This window comes from Neoarius graeffei, chromosome 14 (genome assembly GCF_027579695.1).
Source record: "Neoarius graeffei isolate fNeoGra1 chromosome 14, fNeoGra1.pri, whole genome shotgun sequence".
NCBI classification, from domain to species: domain Eukaryota; kingdom Metazoa; phylum Chordata; class Actinopteri; order Siluriformes; family Ariidae; genus Neoarius; species Neoarius graeffei.
Genome location: NC_083582.1, coordinates 1,470,798 through 1,492,553, shown reverse-complemented (window position 1 = coordinate 1,492,553; position 21,756 = coordinate 1,470,798). Strand labels below are relative to the sequence as shown.

The following is a 21,756-nucleotide window of genomic DNA, read 5'->3' as shown; positions in this document are numbered from 1 at the left end:
GATGGACATCTTTCTGTGTTGTGGTGTTGCTCACCATCTGGTGCTCTTTGTTTTCTTCCAGTGAATGTTGCGGTCTCAACTTATAGTGTTGGACAGACTGCTTTCCTGGATGCTGAGAACAGATTAGATTAGATCAGATCAGATTCAACTTGATAGTCATTTGACAAGTGACAAGTACTAAAGCAACGAAATGCACTAATTAATGTCTGTCACCACCAATAATAAATAATAATAAACATCTTCCACCACTAGCAAGTTCTCAGCTTGCAATCCCAATGAAGAGAGTCACTGGTAATGTTTGAGGTTTGGGATGTAATCAGTGTGAATACTTGATCCAGATTGAACAGGTGATGCTTTATAAACAAATACAAATGCAGAAACAAAGAGGTTGTGGGCTTTTTTTTTGAATGAAGCTTTCCAAAGCTTCACAGGAGATCTAGATAAGACCAGACTTGATCATCAGGGCTGGGATCCCACAGGATGCAACACGAAGTTTGTGTGAGGGGAAATTTTTCACTTATTTTACTTTTCAACTTGCACCCTGGTATAATGATCACACTTACACCTGAAGACAGACCACTGAAAAATTAGAACGTAAACAGCATCAAACTAAATTGGTAGTATTCCAGTTAGCATGGAAGGAGAGCCTCCTGAAGTATAGTAAATTGTTCTACAGGGCTTCTGACTTTCACAGCACACTTGCAGCATGGTGACCAGAATAAAAATATTTGCTGAAAACAAAATTCATATATATTTCTCATCTCATCTCATTATCTCTAGCCGCTTTATCCTTCTACAGGGTCGCAGGCAAGCTGGAGCCTATCCCAGCTGACTACGGGCGAAAGGCGGGGTACACCCTGGACAAGTCGCCAGGTCATCACAGGGCTGACACATAGACACAGACAACCATTCACACTCACATTCACACCTACGCTCAATTTAGAGTCACCAGTTAACCTAACCTGCATGTCTTTGGACTGTGGGGGAAACCGGAGCACCTGGAGGAAACCCACGCGGACACGGGGAGAACATGCAAACTCCACACAGAAAGGCCCTCGCCGGCCATGGGGCTCGAACCCGGACCTTCTTGCTGTGAGGCGACAGCACTAACCATGACACCACCCTCCCTTAAAAATATTTTTAGTAATTATATTTCAGTATGTTCCTGTTGACTGGATGTTTGGCTTCTCTCAATAGGACAAAGGCAAACATTTTCTTCTACTGTCTTACCAACTGGAATGATCAAATTTGTAATTGTTGTTTGGTTGTTCCAGGAGCATCACCCAGTCGGGGCCCGAGCCAACATGGATGGCTTCATTTTGCAGTGCCTGGGGCTACAGTATTGTGTGGGTCAATGTAGTGGAATTTAGAATTGTTGTGCATCTCATAAAATTGAGTAGGTGTGAATTACTGGATTGCCCCTAGCATGGGGGCGGCACGGTGGTGTAGTGGTTAACGGTGACACTAGCCCGAATAATGACCCGATTTTATTGGCCGGGGATTCACGGCGATGTTCGTAGGTGGTGTACGGCATGCCGCGAATGCCAGTTAGTAAATCCAGCGGCCATTCCAAAAGCGCCTTTGCGCCCTCTTCCATTGATCAAGACCCCGTTTGAGAGAATTGGGATGGATCTCGTCAGGCCATTAGATCGGTCAGCATGGGGGTACTGCTTTATATTAGTTCTGGTGGACTATGCAACGCGATACCCAGAAGCAGTGCCTCTGCACAATATCTCAGCACGCAGTATTGCAGAGGCACTCTTCCGCGTCATCTCCCGAGTCGGAATCCCGAAAGAGATTCTGACTGATCAAGGCACTATGTTTATGTCACGAACACTGCGCGAACTGTATGGGTTATTGGGGATTAAGCCGATCCACACCAGTGTGTATCACCCACAAATGGACGGTTTAGTAGAACGGTTCAACCGCACCCTCAAAAATATAATTAAAAAATTCGTAAGCGAGGACACACGTAATTGGGATAAGTGGCTCGAGCCCTTGTTGTTCTCAGTGCGAGAGGTTACCCAAGCCTCCACGGGGTTCTCCCCATTTGAATTATTATATGGGCGTAAGCCGCGCGGCATCCTAGACATGCTGCGGGAAAATTGGGAGGAGGGACCTTCACAAAGCAAGAACAAAAGTCAATACGTTATGGACCTGCGCACAAAACTCCACACACTCACCCACCTAACCCAGGAGAATTTGCGCCAGGCCCAAGAACGGCAAGCCCGCCTGTACAACAAGGGTACGCGCCTTAGGGAGTTCACACAGGGAGAGAAAGTACTCGTACTGTTGCCCACTTCGAGCTCCAAATTGATCGCCAAGTGGCAAGGACCCTTTGAGGTCACACGGCGAGTCGGGGACGTTGACTATGAGGTGAGGCGAACGGACAGGGGTGGGGCACGACAGATTTACCACCTCAATCTGCTGAAACTCTGGAATGAGGAGGTCCCCGTGGCGTTGGTGTCGGTGGTTCCGGAGAAGGCGGAGCTGGGGCCGGAGGTTCAAAAAGGGGCATTGGCATCCCGTACCTCTCCGGTCCCCTGTGGAGACCACCTCTCCCCGACCCAACTCACGGAGGTCGCCCAGTTGCAGACCGAGTTTTTGGATGTGTTCTCACCCCTGCCCGGTCGCACGAACCTCATAGAGCACCACATAGAGATGCCCCCAGGGGTGGTAGTGCATAGCCGCCCTTACAGGCTACCCGAACACAAAAAAAAGGTGGTTCGGGAAGAACTTGAGACCATGCTCGAAATGGGCATCATCGAGGAGTCCCACAGTGACTGGAGCAGCCCGGTGGTCTTGGTACCCAAGGCCGATGGGTCGGTCCGGTTCTGTGTGGACTATAGAAAAGTCAACGCGGTGTCTAAATTTGACGCATACCCAATGCCTCGTATTGATGAGTTGCTCGATCGACTTGGCACAGCTCGCATTTATTCGACACTGGATTTGACGAAGGGATATTGGCAGATCCCCTTGACTCCACTATCCCAAGAGAAAATGGCCTTTTCCACACCGTTTGGTTTACACCAATTCGTCACACTTCCGTTTGGGCTGTTTGGGGCACCCGCGACGTTTCAGCGGCTGATGGATCGAGTCCTCCGCCCCCACGCCACTTATGCAGCCGTGTATCTAGATGATATAATCATCTATAGTAATGACTGGCCGAGGCACCTTGAACATCTGAGGGCCATCCTTAGGTCGCTGAGGTGAGCGGGGCTCACAGCCAACCCAAAGAAGTGTGTGATTGGGCGGGTGGAAGTACGGTATCTGGGCTTCCACTTGGGCAACGGGCAGGTGCATCCCCAAATTAATAAGACGGCAGCGATTGCGGCCTGCCCGAGGCCCAAGACCAAAAAGGGGGTGAGACAGTTCCTGGGGCTGGCTGGCTATTACCGTAGGTTTATACCTAATTATTCGGACGTCACCAGCCCGCTGACTGATCTCACTAAAAAGGGGGGCCCAGATCCGGTCCAGTGGATGGATCAATGCCAGCAGGCTTTTTCAGAGGTAAAGGCTGCACTGTGTGGGGGGCCACTTTTACACTCCCCTGACTTTTCTCTCCCCTTTGTGTTGCAGACCGATGCGTCGGACAGAGGGCTGGGGGCAGTTTTGTCCCAGGAGGTGGAGGGGGAGGACCGCCCCGTCCTCTACATCAGTAGGAAGCTGTCAGTGCGTGAGGGGCGCTACAGCACCATTGAAAAGGAGTGTCTGGCGATCAAGTGGGCGGTCCTTGCCCTCCGTTACTACCTGCTGGGGCGCCCTTTCACCCTCTGTTCAGACCACGCGCCCCTCCAGTGGCTCCACCGCATGAAAGATGCCAACGCGCGGATCACCCGTTGGTATCTGGCACTCCAACCCTTTAATTTCAAGGTGGTCCACAGGCCAGGGGCGCAGATGGTCGTGGCGGACTTCCTCTCCCGTCAAGGGGGGGGGGAGTCGGCTGCAGGCCGGACGGCTGCCCGGCCTGAGTCGGGCGGTGGGGGTATGTGGCAGCGGGGGCGTGGTCAAGCGCCGGTCTGTGACAGGAGGGCAGAGTCAGGGAAGGTAAGTGGCAGAATCACTTCACCTGAGAGCAATTAACCTGTGTTTGTGTGTCTTCCCAGTGACCGCGCCCTACTTAAGGAGGGAGAGCGAGAGCAGAGGAGCTCTCTCCCGAACCAGACGGCTGATGTGTGTGCGTGTGTGTGAGAGAGTGTTTGCGACTGAAAAGTGCAAATAAACCAGATTATTAACCTGAGCTCTGTCCTGCCGTCTTCTGTGCTTCACCCATACATAAGAACCGCTACAGCGTACATCCATTCCTATGTTTCAGACCTGCAACACATTTCAAAAAAGTTGGGACGGGGCAGTTTAGTTGCTCGTAATGAAGTAAAACAATTAAATAATGATGTGATATGAAACAGGTGATATCAGCCAGTGACTGTAATCATGATTTGGTACAAAATCAGCATCCAGGAAAGGCCGAGACTTTGAAGAGTAAATATGGCCAAGGATCTCCAATTTATCAACAAATGCATGAGAAAATTTTTGAAATGTTTAAAGGTCCCATGGCATGAAATTTTCACTTTCGGAGGTTTTTTAACGTTAAAATGAGTTCCTCTGACCTTCTTAAGTCACCCCAGTGGCTAGAAATTTCATAATGTGTAAACCAAACTATGCCCACCCTTTGTCAACATTTGAGAATGGCGCGTCAAAATTGCACGTTGATAGGCTCTTCCCTTTACTACGTCAGCAAGGGAGATGATCCCCACACCCCCCCTCTGGATTCCCACCCACTGTATGGATTGCCCGCCCAGCTCAAAAGTTGCCACTAAACATGGAAGTTGCACTGTACATGGATGTGACAACACAGAAAGGAGTCTGTTTTTACTGCCGACGGGAGAGCCCCTGAAGACGCAGTGGCTTAATTTTATTTACTCCAATAATACGCCGTCGAGTCTACCTAAGACAGTGTATGTTTGTCGGAAGCATTTTCCTGATGAATGTTTCCACAACTTGGGACAGTACAGGGCAGGTTTTGCACATCAACTGTCACTGAAGCCTGGTTCCGTACCAAGCATCCCTGCCGCATCAGCCACAAACACCGAACAAGTAAGTGTATAACTGTTAAGTCGTTTTGCCGTGTTTTAAAATCAGTGCGTTAGCCTTGCAATGGCTACATTAGCTGTGCAGCTAACCGCTTCCTGCAGTTAGCCAGGTACTCTGCGCTACAAAACCAAAAAGCATGCAGCATGCTCTGTTATAATAGCCAATCAAAACAGTTTTTACAAAGACACCCACATTCTTTTTTTAAGTCACTCGTTCATTTTATTTGTTTGTTTGTTTGTTCAGTAAAAACCCAAACATTTGTTGAATTTATTTTATTTCCTCGCGTCGCACCTTAATGACGTCAGCGCGCGGTATTTTTCCCTTCGTGGTTTGTTCCTTCTCTCTTGCCATAGTAAGACACCCACATCCGCTTGTTCTGACCCACTGGAGGTAGCGTCACAGTGCTGTTAGGCAATCAGAGGTAACACGTTTACATGTCATGAATATTAATGATAAGAGCTGAAATCCTGTCGCTCTTCCGCCACCCGCTCCTCCACCAAACTAGAACAGCCTGAAACAGGAGAACCACAGCATTTTTTTCACCAAAACCGGCTCACAGGGCATTCATTCATACTAGAGACCACCGCACAATTAATGAAAAAACGATGCCATGGGCACAGTGGTGTAGTGGTTAGCGCTGTCGCCTCACAGCAAGAAGGTCCTGGGTTCGAGCCCCGGGGCCGGCGAGGGCCTTTCTGTGCGGAGTTTGCATGTTCTCCCCGTGTCCGCGTGGGTTTCCTCCGGGTGCTCCGGTTTCCCCCACAGTCCAAAGACATGCAGGTTAGGTTAACTGGTGACTCTAAATTGAGCGTAGGTGTGAATGTGAGTGTGAATGGTTGTCTGTGTCTATGTGTCAGCCCTGTGATGACCTGGCGACTTGTCCAGGGTGTACCCCGCCTTTCGCCCATAGTCAGCTGGGATAGGCTCCAGCTTGCCTGCGACCCTGTAGAAGGATAAAGCGGCTACAGATAATGAGATGAGATGAGGTTGAAAGTCAAGAAATAAGCAGATTAAGTTATTATTCATTTTTTATGGATATATCCCTGAATTGATTAAAATATACATTTAGTTAAGTCAAATCATTTAGGTATTTTCTATTCTTTCGGGTATAACCTGATAAATACCAAGTCCCTCGTCTAGGTGGTAAATGGGAAGTGTAGTCATTTCATCATCACTAGCTGGAGACCTAGGATCCTGTTTATGTTTGTATATTATTTGAGTGTGACCCCAGTGTATGTAGTAGAGACACTCGGGAGAAAGGGGTTACATTTTGGAGGCACCGCTGGGATTTTTTTTTGTTTCGTTTACCCAAGTTGGGGAATATTGGTGAGCTAACATGCCGTATAAATTAGCCTTATAGTTAATGGTAAGTTTTCTTTCCTTATTTTTTTTCCCTGTATCACCTTTTGTTGGTATATATTACATAGCCTAGAATGGAGCTTTGTAAAGTTTTTGCATGGAGTCAAGAGGAAAATATTTCTCTTACACATGCCATTGTAGTTGGGGATGTCCCCTTAGCTGTACCGGATGACACTATCTTAAAGGTGTTGAATACAGTAAAAGTTTTTGGTCGCACCAAGATTTGTGGCCGTCAGGGTGACACTACTGGCCGTAAGCTCTTTGTGTTAGTGGAAACTAGCACAGATTTAGAATCTCTCACTGTGCCGCAGCAAATTGGCATTGAGGGAGAAGTAGGGCCTTAGACTGTGCACGTAGTTAACCGTCTGATTCCTGGCGATAACCTAGATTTTCACTTAAAACTGTTGTCATTATTGCAACAAGAAGGGAAAACCCTTAAGGATGTGAAAGCAATTGTCGCTGATGACCCGGGTTCAACACCTGATGTGAACATGGAGCTAGGGAATGCTATAGGGAAATTAGTTGACAAATGTTCTCAAGGGCCCACAGATGGGCCTAGTTACAGAAAGTTGAGATTGTTTTCTGGAGTGAAACCTGTGCCTGCTGGTGAAGAGGAATATGACGCTTGGATGGAGCAGGCTACACAAATGATTGGCAAATGGCAGTGCAGTGATGCAATTAAAAAGCAGCACATTTTGGAAAGCTTGAAGGGGCCTGCTGCTGACATCGTCCGATTTCTAAAGGCCAGTAATCCCCAGGCTACTGCCACAGATTATTTAGTTGGGTTGGAGACAGCCTATGGCACGACTGAGAGTGGACCCAATCTCATGGCCACGTTCAGACACACCTATCAAGAGGATGGGGAGAAGCTCTCAGTGTTCTTGTATCGCCTAGATAAGCTACTTCATCGAGCTTTGTTAAAGGATGGTATTGAGGCTCCAGTCATGAATAAAGCACGAATGGAGCAGTTGATAAAGGGTGCATTGCCAAATGATATGGTGGCTTTGCGGATTCGGATGAGCCAAACTTTGCAAGATCCCCCGTCTTTTTCTCAGCTTATGAAAGAGGTGAGAGAAGAGGAGAACTGGATCAGTGCCAGAGAAGGTGTTAGAGCAACAGCAAAAGTGGCCATGTCCAATACTACATCAACAACTTCTGGATTAGACAGTTTGAGAGAAGAAGTCAGAGAGTTGTCTTCTCAAGTGTCCAGATTATTGAGTGCAGTGAAAGTGACACCTAATGCTGAACCAGCAAAGGCAAATACAGTCCCTGATGTTCGAGTGTTAGAGACAACTACCCAGAATGCCTCACGTAGACCAAACAAACCTCCTCCCCAGGGCATATTTTGCTACAAGTGCGGCGAAGATGGGCACACACGGAGGGAATGTCAGGGCACTGAGGACTTAAGGAAAGTTAATCAGAAGTTGTTGAAAATGCAGAAGAGGCAGGGAAACTCACCAGGGAGTCTATGATGGAACAGCACAGGACTCCAAGAGCGTCACATTCCACAAATTGCTCTTCTGCGACTAGTGCTGGTTTCCCTGTGGGGTTGGTGGGACCTACATTTGTTGTACCTGTACAGATTGAGGGAATTTATGCCAAAGCTCTATTAGATAGTGGCTCACAAGTTACTATTTTATACAGGAGTTTTTATGATGCATACTTGAAACATTTGGCTATTCAGCCCATTGAGAACCTCGAAATATGGGGGTTAAGTTCACACAAATATCCTTATGATGGTTATCTTCCTATAAGACTTGAATTTACTGAAAATGTCGCGGGTGTGCCCCAGAAAGTGGATACATTGGCTTTAGTCTGTCCCAATCCTGTGAAAGAGGAGGGTATAGCTATCCTGGTAGGGACAAACACCAGATTAGTGAAAAAACTGTCTGACTCCTGTCGAGAGAAAGCTGAGGATGAATTTTTAAGCAGTCTGACTATTCACCCCATGGTTAGGGAAGCTTATCAGACCCTCAAGAAGACCGATATCTTGGCCAAAGAGACAGAACAGCATGGCACAGTGTGGTTTACTTAACGAAATCCAAGGGCACTAAACCCAGGCCAGCTGCTACACGTTACAGGTGTAGTCAAAGTCCCTGGTGGAACCAATGGTGAATTGGTGCTCATAGATCAACCTGAGGATATATCACAGTCGCCTGAGCTCCAGATCCAGCCGGAAGTGCACCCGGCATTAGTTTTGCGCAGCAAACGCATTACAGTGACTGTCAAGAACATCTCATCTAAAGAGATAGTGTTGAAAAGAGGAACTCCTCTTGCTCATGTTTTTCTGGTTGCACTAGTGCCCCAACTGAGAGCAGAGACTCACCATACTTTCTCATGTTTGGAAGGGAGGCAAGGCTGCCAGTGGATGTTTGTTTTGGTGTGTCAGCTGATGGTAGATCAACTGCCTCCTACTCCAAATATGTGTCAAGAATGAAGCGGGAACTTCAAGCAGCATATCAGTTAGCCCAGGGGTGCCAGGGTGAAATTGGTGAGGGGGCCAGATTGTTTTCAAGTGGGACCTCAGGGGGCCGCATTACCAGCGTGACAAGACCAAACACTAAACAAATAGACATACTATTTGATATCATTTATGAATATAAATATTATTTATAAATGTTTGTTTTTTTAAATAATAAAAAAACAACAAAATGGACAAGGACACATAAAAACACAACTAAACTGTAAATTACTTTGATCAGATTTATTGACAACTTGCACATAAAACCATGTCAATACACAGGCCTAATTAGGCCAATTAAAAAAGATGGCCCTAAGTAGCCCTAAAGAAGTCAAAAGATGTGCCAAGGTTAAGTACTCCACCAACAGGCCAAGTGACTAAATATTCACTAGAACTTAATAATAAGACATAACAGATGGTACATTAACTTAAACAACTCCCACAAACTCCCACTCCCACAAACATACCCTCCCAATCATTACTTCACAGCACTATGTTACATGGGCAGACAAGCCAGCTACATTTTACATGTCGAAGCCAGAAGCCTTTTATTTTTCACCAGCTTGTCCACATTGGGGGACAGGCTCTGGGCCGTGGCTATTTTCATGACATCATTGAGATGTCCATGTGTCATACGATTGCGCGTTTTCGATTTATTAATATTCATAACTGAAAATGCCTGCTCACATAAATATGTTGTCCCAAACATACAGAGTATTTTACCTGCAAATGCAGTGATAGTCGGGTACTCAGGTGGCAACGATTGGTAGAATGATTCAATACCAACAGATTTGTACATGTCCTTCAACCGCGTGCAGCATTGCAAGTCTATCAGTTCCATTTGCATCGCCTCGGGGACCTCGGAAGCATCCGTGGTGAATGGAGAGCCAAAAAACGCAAAGTCCTTTTCCAGTTCAGTGAAAACCGTGAATCGATTGGCAAACTCGTGCATGAGACCGGAAAGCAAGTTTGCATACTTGTCCATGCTCTGATGACTGACAGACAGAGATTTCAAACAGGGGAAGTGGGCTGCATTGCGCTGACAGAGCTGTGCCTTCCATAACGCAAGTTTACGTTGAAACGCACGGACACCGTCGTAATACTCGGTAACGAGTTTGTTGCGACCTTGCATATTAACATTCAATAAGTTCAGGTGTTCGGTAATGTCCACTAAAAAGGCAAGGTCCCTGGTCCATTCGGTGTCGTCCAATTCCTCCACAGGCTTCCCTTTAGCCTGCATGAACTCGGCTATCTCTTTGCGCAATTTGTAGAACTGTTTGAGCACTGCGCCTCGGTTCAACCAATGCACATCGGTGTGATAGGGAAGGCCCTGGTGGATGTCATTTTCAGATAAAAATGCATCGAATTACCAGTGGTTGAGCCCTCTCGCTCTGATAAAATTGACAGTGGCAATAACAACACTCATAACATGCTCCATTTTCAGACTCTTGCAGCACAAAGCCTCTTGGTGTAATATACAGTGAAAATTCCAGAATACCTTTTCTGGGTTGGCCTCTCGTACCTTTTCTCTCAACTTAACAACCACTCCGGCCTTTCTCCCTACCATGGAAGGTGCACCATCCGTAGCCACACTGACAGCACGACTCCAGTCCACCTCCAGATTGTCAAGGGCCCCGACAAGGCTAACAAACACGTCATTAGCTGTAGTGGTGTCTGTCAAAGGCACGATGGAAACAAACTCCTCGGTGACATGTAAGGAAGCATCCACTCCGCAAATAAATATCGCCAACTGGGCTGTATCAGTCACATCAGTGGTCTCATCGAGAGCAATGGAGAACACGATGAAAGACTTAATCTTCTCTTTCAGTTGGCTGTTCAAGTCGCTGGAGAGCTCCTCCACTCTCTCGGTCACTGTAGGTCGGGATAAGCTGATGTTCGCTAGAGCTTGTCGCTTTTCTGGACACACTAGCTCCGCTGCCTTTATCATGCAGTTCCTCACGAATTCCCCCTCAGAGAAAGGCTTGGATGCTTTTGCTATCTCCCATGCGATGGCATAGCTCGCCTTCACTGCCCCTAAACAAGAAATAAAATGAAAAGTTATATAGAATTCCCATTCAAAAACAGCTGCAGTTAACATAAAAATTAGACTTGAATAAGATATACAATTAAAACGAACCTTCATGTGTATCTCGGCATCTTGAGAAAGCTGCTTGTTGTTTTTGGAGGGATGAGGCGAGCTCGTTTAGCTTTTGTATCCGACGTTCCCCTGTGTATTCGTTGTACTTCTCCTGGTGGGTCTTGTAATGTCGTCTGATGTTGTACTCCTTTGGCACAGCCACTTGTTGTGAACAAATTAAACATACTGGTTTGCCCGCCACTTCCCAAAAGAAATACTTTTCTTTCCATCTCTCCTGAAAGATACAGCATTCAGCGTCAATCTTCCGCTTTTTTGATAACATCCTGACTGACTGATAGTGAGCGAGTGGCTCGTCCCTTGGTCAGTGCACGCGCTGCGACAGAGACGAAGAGAAGGCAACGAGGAGATAGAGTTGAGAACAGAGAAACGAGAGCGAGAGCAAGCGAGAAAGCAGAGATGGATTCAATAATTAATCTTGCGCTGGAGAAGTATGGAGTCCCCGTCCGATGTTGTGATCTGACTTTCACTGTTCGGCCGCTGCTTTTGTTTAAAATTTAAACAGTCTGTGGCGCGAATTGGACCGATGCAAATGGCAGGCGCCATCAGGCAAATCTCGGCCTCTGACGTCAATGCGATCGGCAGTGAAAGACAGGTAATTGTTCTGTAATAATTGTTCGATGGGGTGCGGCAGACATTGATGGCTCTCTGCCGGCCGAACGATTAGAGGGCCATCGGCAAGGGGGCCGGATTAGATGTTCATTCGGGCCGGATCCGGCCCACGGGCCGCCACCATGGCACCAGTGAGTTAGCCAATAGCAGTGCTGCTAAGTTGAACCAAGGCAATAAGAAAAGATATGATCAGAAGGTGCGCTACCATTGCTTGAATCCTGGAGACAAAGTTCTCATTCTAACTTTGGCCTAAAGGGCAAACACAAGCTTGCTGACCATTGGAGCTCATGTCTTTATATGGTTGAGAGCCAGATGCCTAACCTTCCTGTGTATCGTCTGAAACCGGTTGGGGGCAGTGGGCCAGGGAAAGTCATCCACTGAAATCATATTCTGCCTTTAGGACAAGAAGTTCGACTGAGTGCTGGGAATGACTCACAGCCTGTGTGCTCCCCAAGAGTTAGAAGAAAAAGAAAGGCTAAAGAAAACTCAATCAATCTTGCTCAGAATTCAGACCCAAAGTCTCATGAGCCTCAAATAGACTCGGGTTCCTCTGATTCAGAGTCTGACTTTGGTTATTATTTTAGAGGTTTGGACTTGATGGAGACTGATGCAACAGATTTTGAGGAGTCAGAGCCTGCCCGTGAGGAGCCACATGACTCCACCTTTGAGATAGTAGCGCCAGAGGTTATAGAAGCTCCTATGGGAAATTCAGTAATGGGACTTAACTGCGTTGGTGATGCACATGAAGATGCTGAAGGAACTTTTGATAAAACTATAGGGAAACAAGATTGTGATGCAGCAGGTTTGTCAATGCTAGAAGCCCCTGTAGAGATTGATGATACCCCATGTGTGGGTAGAACATCACAAAGGGTGAGAAAGCCTGCTGAAAGATTTACTTACAACACATTAGAGGAACCCACAACCGAGACTGTGTTGACCACCAACAGTTGTAATGTGTGCTTGATAGCAGAAACAGTTCCGTTTCCTGCTGGTTTTAATGAGTCTCATGTCTGGTGGTGCAACCCCCAAGCTCTATGTAGAGCCTGTAGTAAAGTGGCCTGACCTTACACATATACTAGATGTATAGTTTAGTTAGATGCTATGTTTCTCTGCACTGTGTGAACCCACGTAGTCCAAGACACTCTGTAGAACAGCATGGGGGCATGCTGTAATTTGGTGGGGGGAGTGTGTAGGGCTCTTATAAAATTGTGCCTTCTTACACCTTGTGTTATGTACTGGGACTCAATTTCCCAGAATTCTGTGTTTTCCTTTTCCTTTGTCACATTGTAGTTTTTCTTTAAAATGGCACTGTTTAGATCAACCTGCCTGTTAGTTACATCATTTACAAAAAAGTTAATATGTAGAGTCAATGTGAATTTAATTTGCATATGTTGTAAAAAAATATATATATGTTGTGTTCCCAAACGGGATGTATCCCATACTGCCCGAGGAGGAAAGCGGAAGCTAAGTTGAACTTGATGGCTGAGGGAGAGGCTGCGTTTTTTCCCTCCTCGACAGATTTCAAGTTATCATCTGTTAGCCTAAAATATAAAGTGACTGAATTAGAGGAGGGGAAAGAGCAAGCGAGACGGCAACATCTAATCCAGTGGGAGTGCTGAATCCAGTGGGAGAGCCGATTCAGATAACGAGCCTACAGCGGGACTCGCCTGGACAGTTTGTTTTTTCCACGACGGGTGTTGAAACGTGCTATGGACAGCTAGGACAACCCGCCCGGTTTCGTGAGTATTGAGTTGTCGTCAGCCAAGGCAGCAACCTGGGACTAAGTAAGAGTTAGCGTGTGCTAGGTGTGTTTTGCTCACGCATCAGTCACCACAGTTCGGAATATTACAAACGTGCACGAACGCAACGAATGGGCCCCAACGCATGCATTAGTTCAAGCGCTTGATTAGCTGACAGGATGGTAATTTTGACTACTGTACACTTTACTGAAAATGTGATGTCTTTTCATTATGGTGGCAAACGTAGTGTGTATTTGTTACAGGTAGTAATTTTTTTCATAACTTTCCTTTGATGTTTCAATGCAAACGTGTTAAGATCAAGAGTCTGATGTTAGACAATATGTCTTTGTGTAACATGTTTTATCTGTACACTATCACAGAATGTGTTCCCATTTAATTTTCTTTTTTTTCTTTCCAATGAGGTTGAAAGTCAAGAAATAAGCAGATTAAGTTATTATTCATTTTTTTATGGATATATCCCTGAATGGATTAAAATATACATTTAGTTAAGTCAACTCATTTGGGTATTTTCTATTCTTTCGGGTATAACCTGATAAATACCAAGTCCCTCATCTAGGTGGTAAATGGGAAGTGTAGTCATTTCATCATCACTAGCTGGAGACCTAGGATCCTGTTTATGTTTGTATATTATTTGAGTGTGACCCCAGTGTATATAGTAGAGACACTAGGGAGAAAGGCGTTACATGGAGTTCATGGTGGCAAGTGATGCTGGACAAGGCTGACAAGAAGTTATTCGGGTCCATAGGTGCGGCTGCTGGGGCTTAGACTCTCACTCTTGGGTGGCGGAGCAGCCGGGGCTTGGACTGCAGAGGTGTGGCAGGGTTTATGTTTTCGGTGGCTTCCCTAGGAGTAGGGATGCTGAATAGATCTGCAGCTGGGGACTCAATGCAGATGCCCCCCGCAACAAACAGTTCCTTGAGGGAAGTGCTGACTGGAGCTGTGATGCTATTTATGAACACAATTTTCAGGAGCCTGGGTGCAGGCCATTCGTTAATCCTGGGAGCAAAAGACTGCTACATTCCAAACGAGAGCTCTGGCTAATGGAAATGGTGCTCACTTGTAAAATTTTGGGTGGGGTTGGGGGCTGAGAGTCCAGAGGCGAATGAAATGGCAGAGGAGGATACCTTCACTCCAGAGCTTCCTTCAGAGGCCAATGCAATGGCAGACAAGGAGGTCTTCATGCCAGAGCTCCCTCCATTGCAACACATTGGCAGAGGAGAAGGAATCTGCTCCAGAGTCAGCTCCAGAGCCAGCACCAGAGGCCGACAGGGCGGCCTCTGTTCCACTGTGAGCTCCAGCGCCAGAGGCTGACAGGGTGGCTTCTCACTGCCAGCTCCAGAGCTGGTGCCAGAGGCTGACAGGGTGACCTCAGCTCCAGATTTTAGTGGGAACAAGCTCTTTTCCATGCCGCCTGGCTTCGAAGACATCATTGGCATGCCACCTGGCTTCAAGGAGTTCATTGTTCTACTGCCTGGCTTCGAGGACATCATCGCTCCACCGCCTGGCTTCAAAGATGTTGTCGTTCCACCACCTGGCTTCAATGTGGATGAGCTCTTCACTTCACTGCCTGGCTTCAATGCGGATGAGCTCTTCACTCCACCACCAGGCTTCAAGGACATGACTGCTCCACTACCAGGCTTCATTGATGATGAGACTATCACTGAAGCTAAGTCTAGACCTGCTGTGGAGTCCAGATCTGAGCCCATCCCCACACACGTACCCATGCCAATGCCCAAGCCCAGGTACGAGCCCAAGTCCATGTCCTGTCTGGAGCCCATGCCCATGTCCTGTCTGGAACTGTTAGAATCCGGTGCCATGTCTGCCCAGAGCCAGAGCGGAACACTGATGGGACTGTGTCTAGCACCAGATCCTTGCTGCCATGGGACATTCAAGGAGGATTTTAGCTCCCTGAGGAAGCTCTTTTTTTTGGGGGGGGGGGGGGTGGTGGCTTCTGTCCCATCTGCGTGCATCCATGCGCATTTGCACTTAATGTAGATCAAACTTCTACTTGTGCGCGTTTGAGCTCTGAGTAACAAGGACCAATTACACACACCTGCCCTGGATTAAAGCACAATCAGTGTGCACTTAAAATGACACTGCCAACACACACATTATGAGGTATTGAGTTTCCCAGTGACTCTTACCAAGCCATATGTTTGTATTGTCTTCCTGGTATTTGACTCTCATATGTATTCTGTTTTCTGCTTCTGTCTTCTGCCTAGTCTATTCAGTTTGTGCCTCACTTGACCTACCTAACAACTCACAGCTCAAAGCACATCATGAAGTTTGCTGATGACATGAGTGTGATGGGTCTCCTCAGTAAGAACGACGAGTCAGCATACAGGGAGGAGGTGCAATGGATATTGGAATGGTGCAATGTTAACAACCTGTCTCTGAACGTGGACAAAAGAGATGGTTGTTGATTTCAGAAGAACATGGAATGACCGCTCTCCACTGTATATCAATGGCTCACATGTGGAGAACACCAAAAGCACCAAATTCCTTGGTGTTCATCTGGCAGAGAACCTCACCTGGTCCCTCAACACCAGCTCCATAGTCAAGAAAGCCCAGCAGCATCTCTACTTCCTACTGAGACTAAGGAAAACCCATCTCCCATCACCCATCTTCACAAAGTTCTACAGAGGGACTATTGCTAGCATTCTGAGCAGCTGCATCACGGTCTGATTTGGGAACTGCACCATCTTGGATCCCAAGACCCTACAGTGGATTGTGAGGACAGCTGAGAAGATCATCGGAGTCTCTCTTCCCCCCATCACAGACATTTACACCACACGCTGCATCTGGAAAGCCATCAGCATCATGGCCGACCCCACACACAACCTCTTCACCCTCCTGCCATCTAGAAAAAGGTACTGAAGCATTCGGGCCTTCACAGCCAGACTCTGTAACAGTTATTTCACATGTGCCATCAGACTCCTCAACTCTGAGGGACTGGACTGATTCTCACGGACTGTTGAACACACCACTCACACTGCATTCTTTGCACAGTGGACAATAATGCACTATTACTTTACAATGTTTACAATGTCCTTCACACACACAAGGTTTCCATTTATTTATTCCCTTTTCATATACTACCTCAATGTGCACACTCAACTCTGCACTTTATGTTGTTTGTGTTGTTTATGTTTGTGCAGTGTTGTGTAATGGAGTTAAAATGCACTTTATTAATTTTTGTTTTCAATTTCTTTTTGTGAAATTTTGTCATTTAATTATTCTTTTGAATATTTGTGAATTTTCTCTCAATGAGTTATTTTCATTTACTGTTATTTTTATTTGCATTTCCCATGGAAAGAACTTTTTGGCCATCGCCTTTTCTGTACCCCTTGGGGTTATAGGGATCCCGGCGTAGACGGAAGGAGGGTGGTCACAGCATGCGACTGGATTGTGAATGGACAGAGGATGGCAGAAGGTAGTGACAGATCAGTAAGTGAGCTAGGAGGAGTGACTGAGGGTGGCGGGAAAGATGAAGGTTGGTGTACTGCAACTTTTAAAAATAGTCGGAAACGAAGGAAGCGTAAGTAACGAGGGAAAAATTCAAGTGTTGAAGACACTGACAGTGATCAAAGCATGGTAGATGTAGGAAAACTAGTGGAAGAGTATCAAGTGATAATTAAACTAACTCAAGAAGGAGCGTCATTTGGTGAGTGGAACCCAATTCAACGAACTAAAGCGATAAACAAACTGGCAGGTGATGTGAAGAGTGCCAAGATACTACGAAGTGGAGCACTTTTAATTGTTTGCAGAGATAGTACTCAGCAAGGGAGAGCTATCACACAGAATAAAATTGAAGACAAAAGAGTGCAAGGAACATTGGTCAAGGATAAGAAGTTTGTACGAGGAGTCATTTCAGGGGGACCCATAGCTGCATCAGTGGAACAGATTAAAGAGAATATAGTAGGGACAAAAGTGATTGAGGCAAAACGACTGAGAACGACAAGAAATGGGGAGACGTGTGATAGTTTAGCGGTAATGATAAAAATTGATGAGGAAAAGCTGCCAGCTAAAGTATATTTAGGTTATATGTGCTATGATGTTAAGCCTTATGTTCCCCCACCACTGAGGGGCTTCAAATGGCAGAAATATGGACATGTAGCTGCCATATGCAAAGGAAAACAGAGATGTGGAAGACGTGCAGGAGGTCATGAATATAGAAAGTGTGAAAATGGAGCCAAGTTAAAGTGCTGTAACTGTGGAGGGGACTAGAGCTCAGCCTATCGCGGATGTGAGGCCAGTAAGAGAGCAGCAGAGGTGCAAAAAGTGAAACTCTCACAAGGGGTAACACACGCAGAAGCAGTAAGGAGAGCGTCTGGTTAGATAGAGAAGACAAAACAAAGTAACACAGAAAGCTACAAAACAAACCCATGTGAAGGCTGTGATAAAATAAAGAAGGAGGTGCTGATTGTAAGGAGAAGTGATTTTGTGTTATTCATGGTGAAGGTGATAAACTGCTCAGCACAAACAGACAAGAAAACTGAGAAAATCAAAATAATAGTGAAGTCAGCAGAAAAATATCCTGGGGTTAAGGGTTTGCGTTGCACTGCAAAAAATTGAAAACTGAATTTGAGGAGAAAATTACTTAATATGAGTGAAATGATCTTGCTGCACTGGCAGATATTTTTACTTGATAAGACATCTTAGAATAAGTTGGTTGCAATCCAGAACTAAGTTTAATAATCTCAGAATTGGTGTCTTGTATTCTTGTAATAGGAAATGTTAGATCGTTTCAACTATTTTCAAGATATTTTCACTTTGCTAAGATATCATTTTTTGCAGCGTGGGAAGCAGTTGAGGAAATGCGAAGTGGGGAAGGGCCCCCTCGCCCCCCGAGGCTTGTGATTCATGGCTCTGATCATTCTGCACTGGAATGCAAGAAGTCTCATTGATGATGAGCAGGAGTTTAAACATTTCTTAATAAATTTACAAGATTAACCACACATAATCTGCATACAGGAAACATGGCTTAAACCAAAATGGGATTTTATTCTGCATGGATACACTGCTATTAGAAATGACAGGAAAGATGGTAAAGGTGGAGGGGTGCTAACATTTGTGCAGAATGGGACGAGGTACAATGTCATCAATAAAGGGAAAGAAGATGAATCAATAACGGTTAAGATCTGGACAGGACAAGACGAGATTTCAATCATTAATTATAATCCTTGTAAAAGGTTGACTAAAGACATGTTAAATATTATTGGTGGAAGGCTGCAGGGTAAAGTAATACGGTGTGGGGACTTTAATGCTCATAGTACACTGTGGGGTTGCAGGGATACAGATGCTAATGGTTCAAGTATAGAAGATTTTACTGATGAGAAATGATTAGTGTATATTAATGATGATTAAGGCACAAGATACTGTATAACTGTATACAAAACACAGAAAGTTAAATTAACCTCACATTAACATCACAGGAAATAGCAGGTATTACAACATGGAAAGTGATTAATAAAACAACTGTCAGCAAGGCGTTGTGGCTCAGGTGGATAAGGCGCCATACCATAAATCCGGGGACCCGGGTTTGATTCCAACCCGAGGTCATTTCCCGATCTCTCCTGCTCATTTCCTGTCTCTACACTGTCCTATCCAATAAAGGTGGAAAAAGCTTAAAAAAACAACAACTGTCAGTAGTGATCATTATCCTATAGTGATTAAAGTTGGTACAGAAGTATGTCAGGAAATATCAGTGGGAATACCAAGGTGGAATTTCAAAAAAGCCAACTGGGTCAAATTTCAAATATAAAATAAGAGGTAAAGAACTGGTTCGGGAGGATATTACAGGTGTAGATGAGTTTAACAATAAGTTGGTGACAGCAATCTCATTATCTGTAGCTGCTTTATCCTGATCTACAGGGTCGCAGGCAAGCTGGAGCCTATCCCAGCTGACTACGGGCGAAAGGCGGGGTTCACCCTGGACAAGTCGCCAGGTCATCACAGGGCTGACACATAGACACAGACAACCATTCACACTCACATTCACACCTACGCTCAATTTAGAGGGTGACAGCAATCATACAGAGGAAACAATTCCAAAGGCAGCAGGAGGCAGAGAGAAAAAGATGGTTCCCTGGTGGGATGGAAATTGTAGAAAAGCTATCAAAAGAAGAAATGACGCTTTCAGACAATTAAAGAAACATCATTCATTAGAAACATTAATTCAGTATAAAAGAGCACAAGCAATAGTTCAAAGAACTCTTAGAATAACAAAACGTACCTATTGGAGACACTACTGCAATAGCATAGGCAGGGGAACACAGCTATCGGATGTCTGGGGAATGATCAGACAAATGAGTGGTACAAGAAGGCATGAAATACCAGTGTTAAACCAAAATAATAAAATAGCAGTTACATATTTCAACAAAGCAGAGCTATTGGCACAAACGTTTGTTAAAATTCATAGCCTAGAGAATCTGTCAAACACAGCTAGACAATCTCGGGATAATACACTGGCATTAAATCCAGGTGTTGAGGTGAGAAAAACTACATTAGGTGATAGTCTAGACTTACCCTTCAGTCTATTTGAGTTAAATAGAGCTATCATGAAGGTAAAGCAAACGTCCCCAGGGAAAGATGGTATTAGCTATAGCAGCATCTCTCAACCTTTTTTCAGTCACGTCACCCTTCAGAAGTATGCAAATTCTCAAGGCACCCCCATATAAAATATACGCAGTCACGCTGACCCCGGCAGTGACGTTGTGACATGGGAAAGGGGGCCGTGAGACAAATTTTGATGATGCATGAGGCGGCGATGATCTGCATTAGTGTAACTATCGTTTTTTGGAATTTTAATTCATTTTATTTATTTCAGTGTTAGAATATATAATTTTTTGACGGCACCCCTAACGAAGCCAGACGGCACACAGGTTGAAAAAGGCTGAGCTATAGCATACTAGAACATATGGATAATAGCTCACTTGGTGTAGTTTTGAGACTATGGAACACGGTCTGGGAAACAGGAATAATTCCAACAACCTGGAAGCAGTCTATCATTGTGCCAATTTTAAAGCCTGGAAAAGACCCTTCTGGCCCTTCAAATTACAGACCAATAGCGTTAACATCACAGTTCGGTAAAGCAACGGAGCAGATGATAACTGAGAGGCTTCATTACTTCATGGAAAGTAAACACCTGTTTGCACCTTATCAAAGTGGATTCTGTAAAGGAAGAAACACATTGGACTCTGTCTTATGCTTGGAATCAGAAATCAGGAAAGCCCAGAATAATAAAGAAATAGTTGTAGCTTTCCTGTTTGATATAGAAAAAGCATAGGATATGTTGTGGAAAGAAGGACTTCTTATTAAGTTGGATAAATTAGGTATAGGTGATCGGTTATATAACTGGGTGTTAGACTTTCTATTTCTATTCTATTCAGAACTATAGAAGTAAGAGTAGGCGCAGAGTATTCGAACATGTATTGAGTAGAAAATGGAACTCCACAAGGCAGTGTGTGTAGTCCGGTGTTATTTAACATAATGATCAATGACATTTTCGAGCAGGTGGAATATGGCGTTGGGAAAGCACTGTATGCAGATGACGGGGCCCTCTGGATTAGGGGTAGAAATTTAAGATACATTCAGAAGAAAATGCAGACAGCAATAAAAACAGTAGAGGAATGGTGAAAGAAATGGGATGCTTAAGCTATCAATATCAAAGTCCCAGGTCATATGTTTCTCTAAATGGATCCAAATGTGAGAAATGGATCCAAAGCTATAAATTACCCGGAGTACTACACTGAAAATGATAAGACCATAAATAATATGGAGGATGTGGTGAATGGTTTTAACCAATTCTTTGTAAATGTGGGACCAGATTTAGCGGCAAAAATAAAGGAACCCGAGACAACACAATGTGGGGACATAGAAGATATGGGGGACAGAAATCCAAGTACAATTTTTCTAACTGCAACTGATGATGAAGAAATTATGCAAATTGTAATAAAATGTTAAAACAAAACGTCTGCAGACTGGAATGATATAGACATGTTAACAGTAAAGACAGTTATTGAGGGAATTGTGAAACCACTCACCCACATCTGCAATTTATCTTTTCAATCAGGTACATTTCCAGACAAAATGAAAATTGCAAAAGTGATACCATTGTTTAAAACTGGAGATAGCCACCATTTCACAAACTACAGGCATGTTTCTTTACTCCCCCAATTCTCCAAAATACTCGAAAAACTTTTTTCAGATAGATTGGACAAATTCATTGAAAAACACAACCTCCTTACAGACAGTCAATATGGATTCAGAACGGACAGATCAACATCGATGGCACTAATGGAACTAATAGAGGAAAT

General features: G+C 45.0%; 2 protein-coding genes across 2 annotated transcripts in view; both read right to left on the bottom strand.

The window, feature by feature from the left end:
* The window catches only part of LOC132897864 (interferon-induced very large GTPase 1-like), a 38,210-nt gene that overhangs the window by 5,461 nt on the left and 10,993 nt on the right, over nucleotides 1-21,756 (bottom strand). The window contains exons 2-3 of the mRNA XM_060939110.1: nucleotides 4,237-4,317; nucleotides 35-112 (exon numbers count right to left, since the gene is read on the bottom strand). Of these exons, the coding sequence (XP_060795093.1) occupies nucleotides 35-112; nucleotides 4,237-4,302 (144 nt within the window). The 5' untranslated portion in view covers nucleotides 4,303-4,317. The remainder of the gene's footprint in view (nucleotides 1-34; nucleotides 113-4,236; nucleotides 4,318-21,756) is intronic.
* Nucleotides 10,278-19,705, bottom strand: LOC132897865 (general transcription factor II-I repeat domain-containing protein 2-like). The gene is made up of 3 exons (XM_060939111.1): nucleotides 19,674-19,705; nucleotides 11,049-11,210; nucleotides 10,278-10,945 (listed from the first exon to the last, which is right to left on the bottom strand). The coding sequence occupies exon 3, from the start codon at nucleotides 10,857-10,859 to the stop codon at nucleotides 10,278-10,280; it is 582 nt and encodes a 193-aa protein (XP_060795094.1). The 5' UTR covers nucleotides 10,860-10,945; nucleotides 11,049-11,210; nucleotides 19,674-19,705.

Excerpts from the sequence above, each read along its gene's own strand:
- LOC132897865 (XM_060939111.1), bottom strand. The coding sequence starts at position 10,859 with ATGATAAAGGCAGCGGAGCTAGTGTGTCCAGAAAAGCGACAAGCTCTA.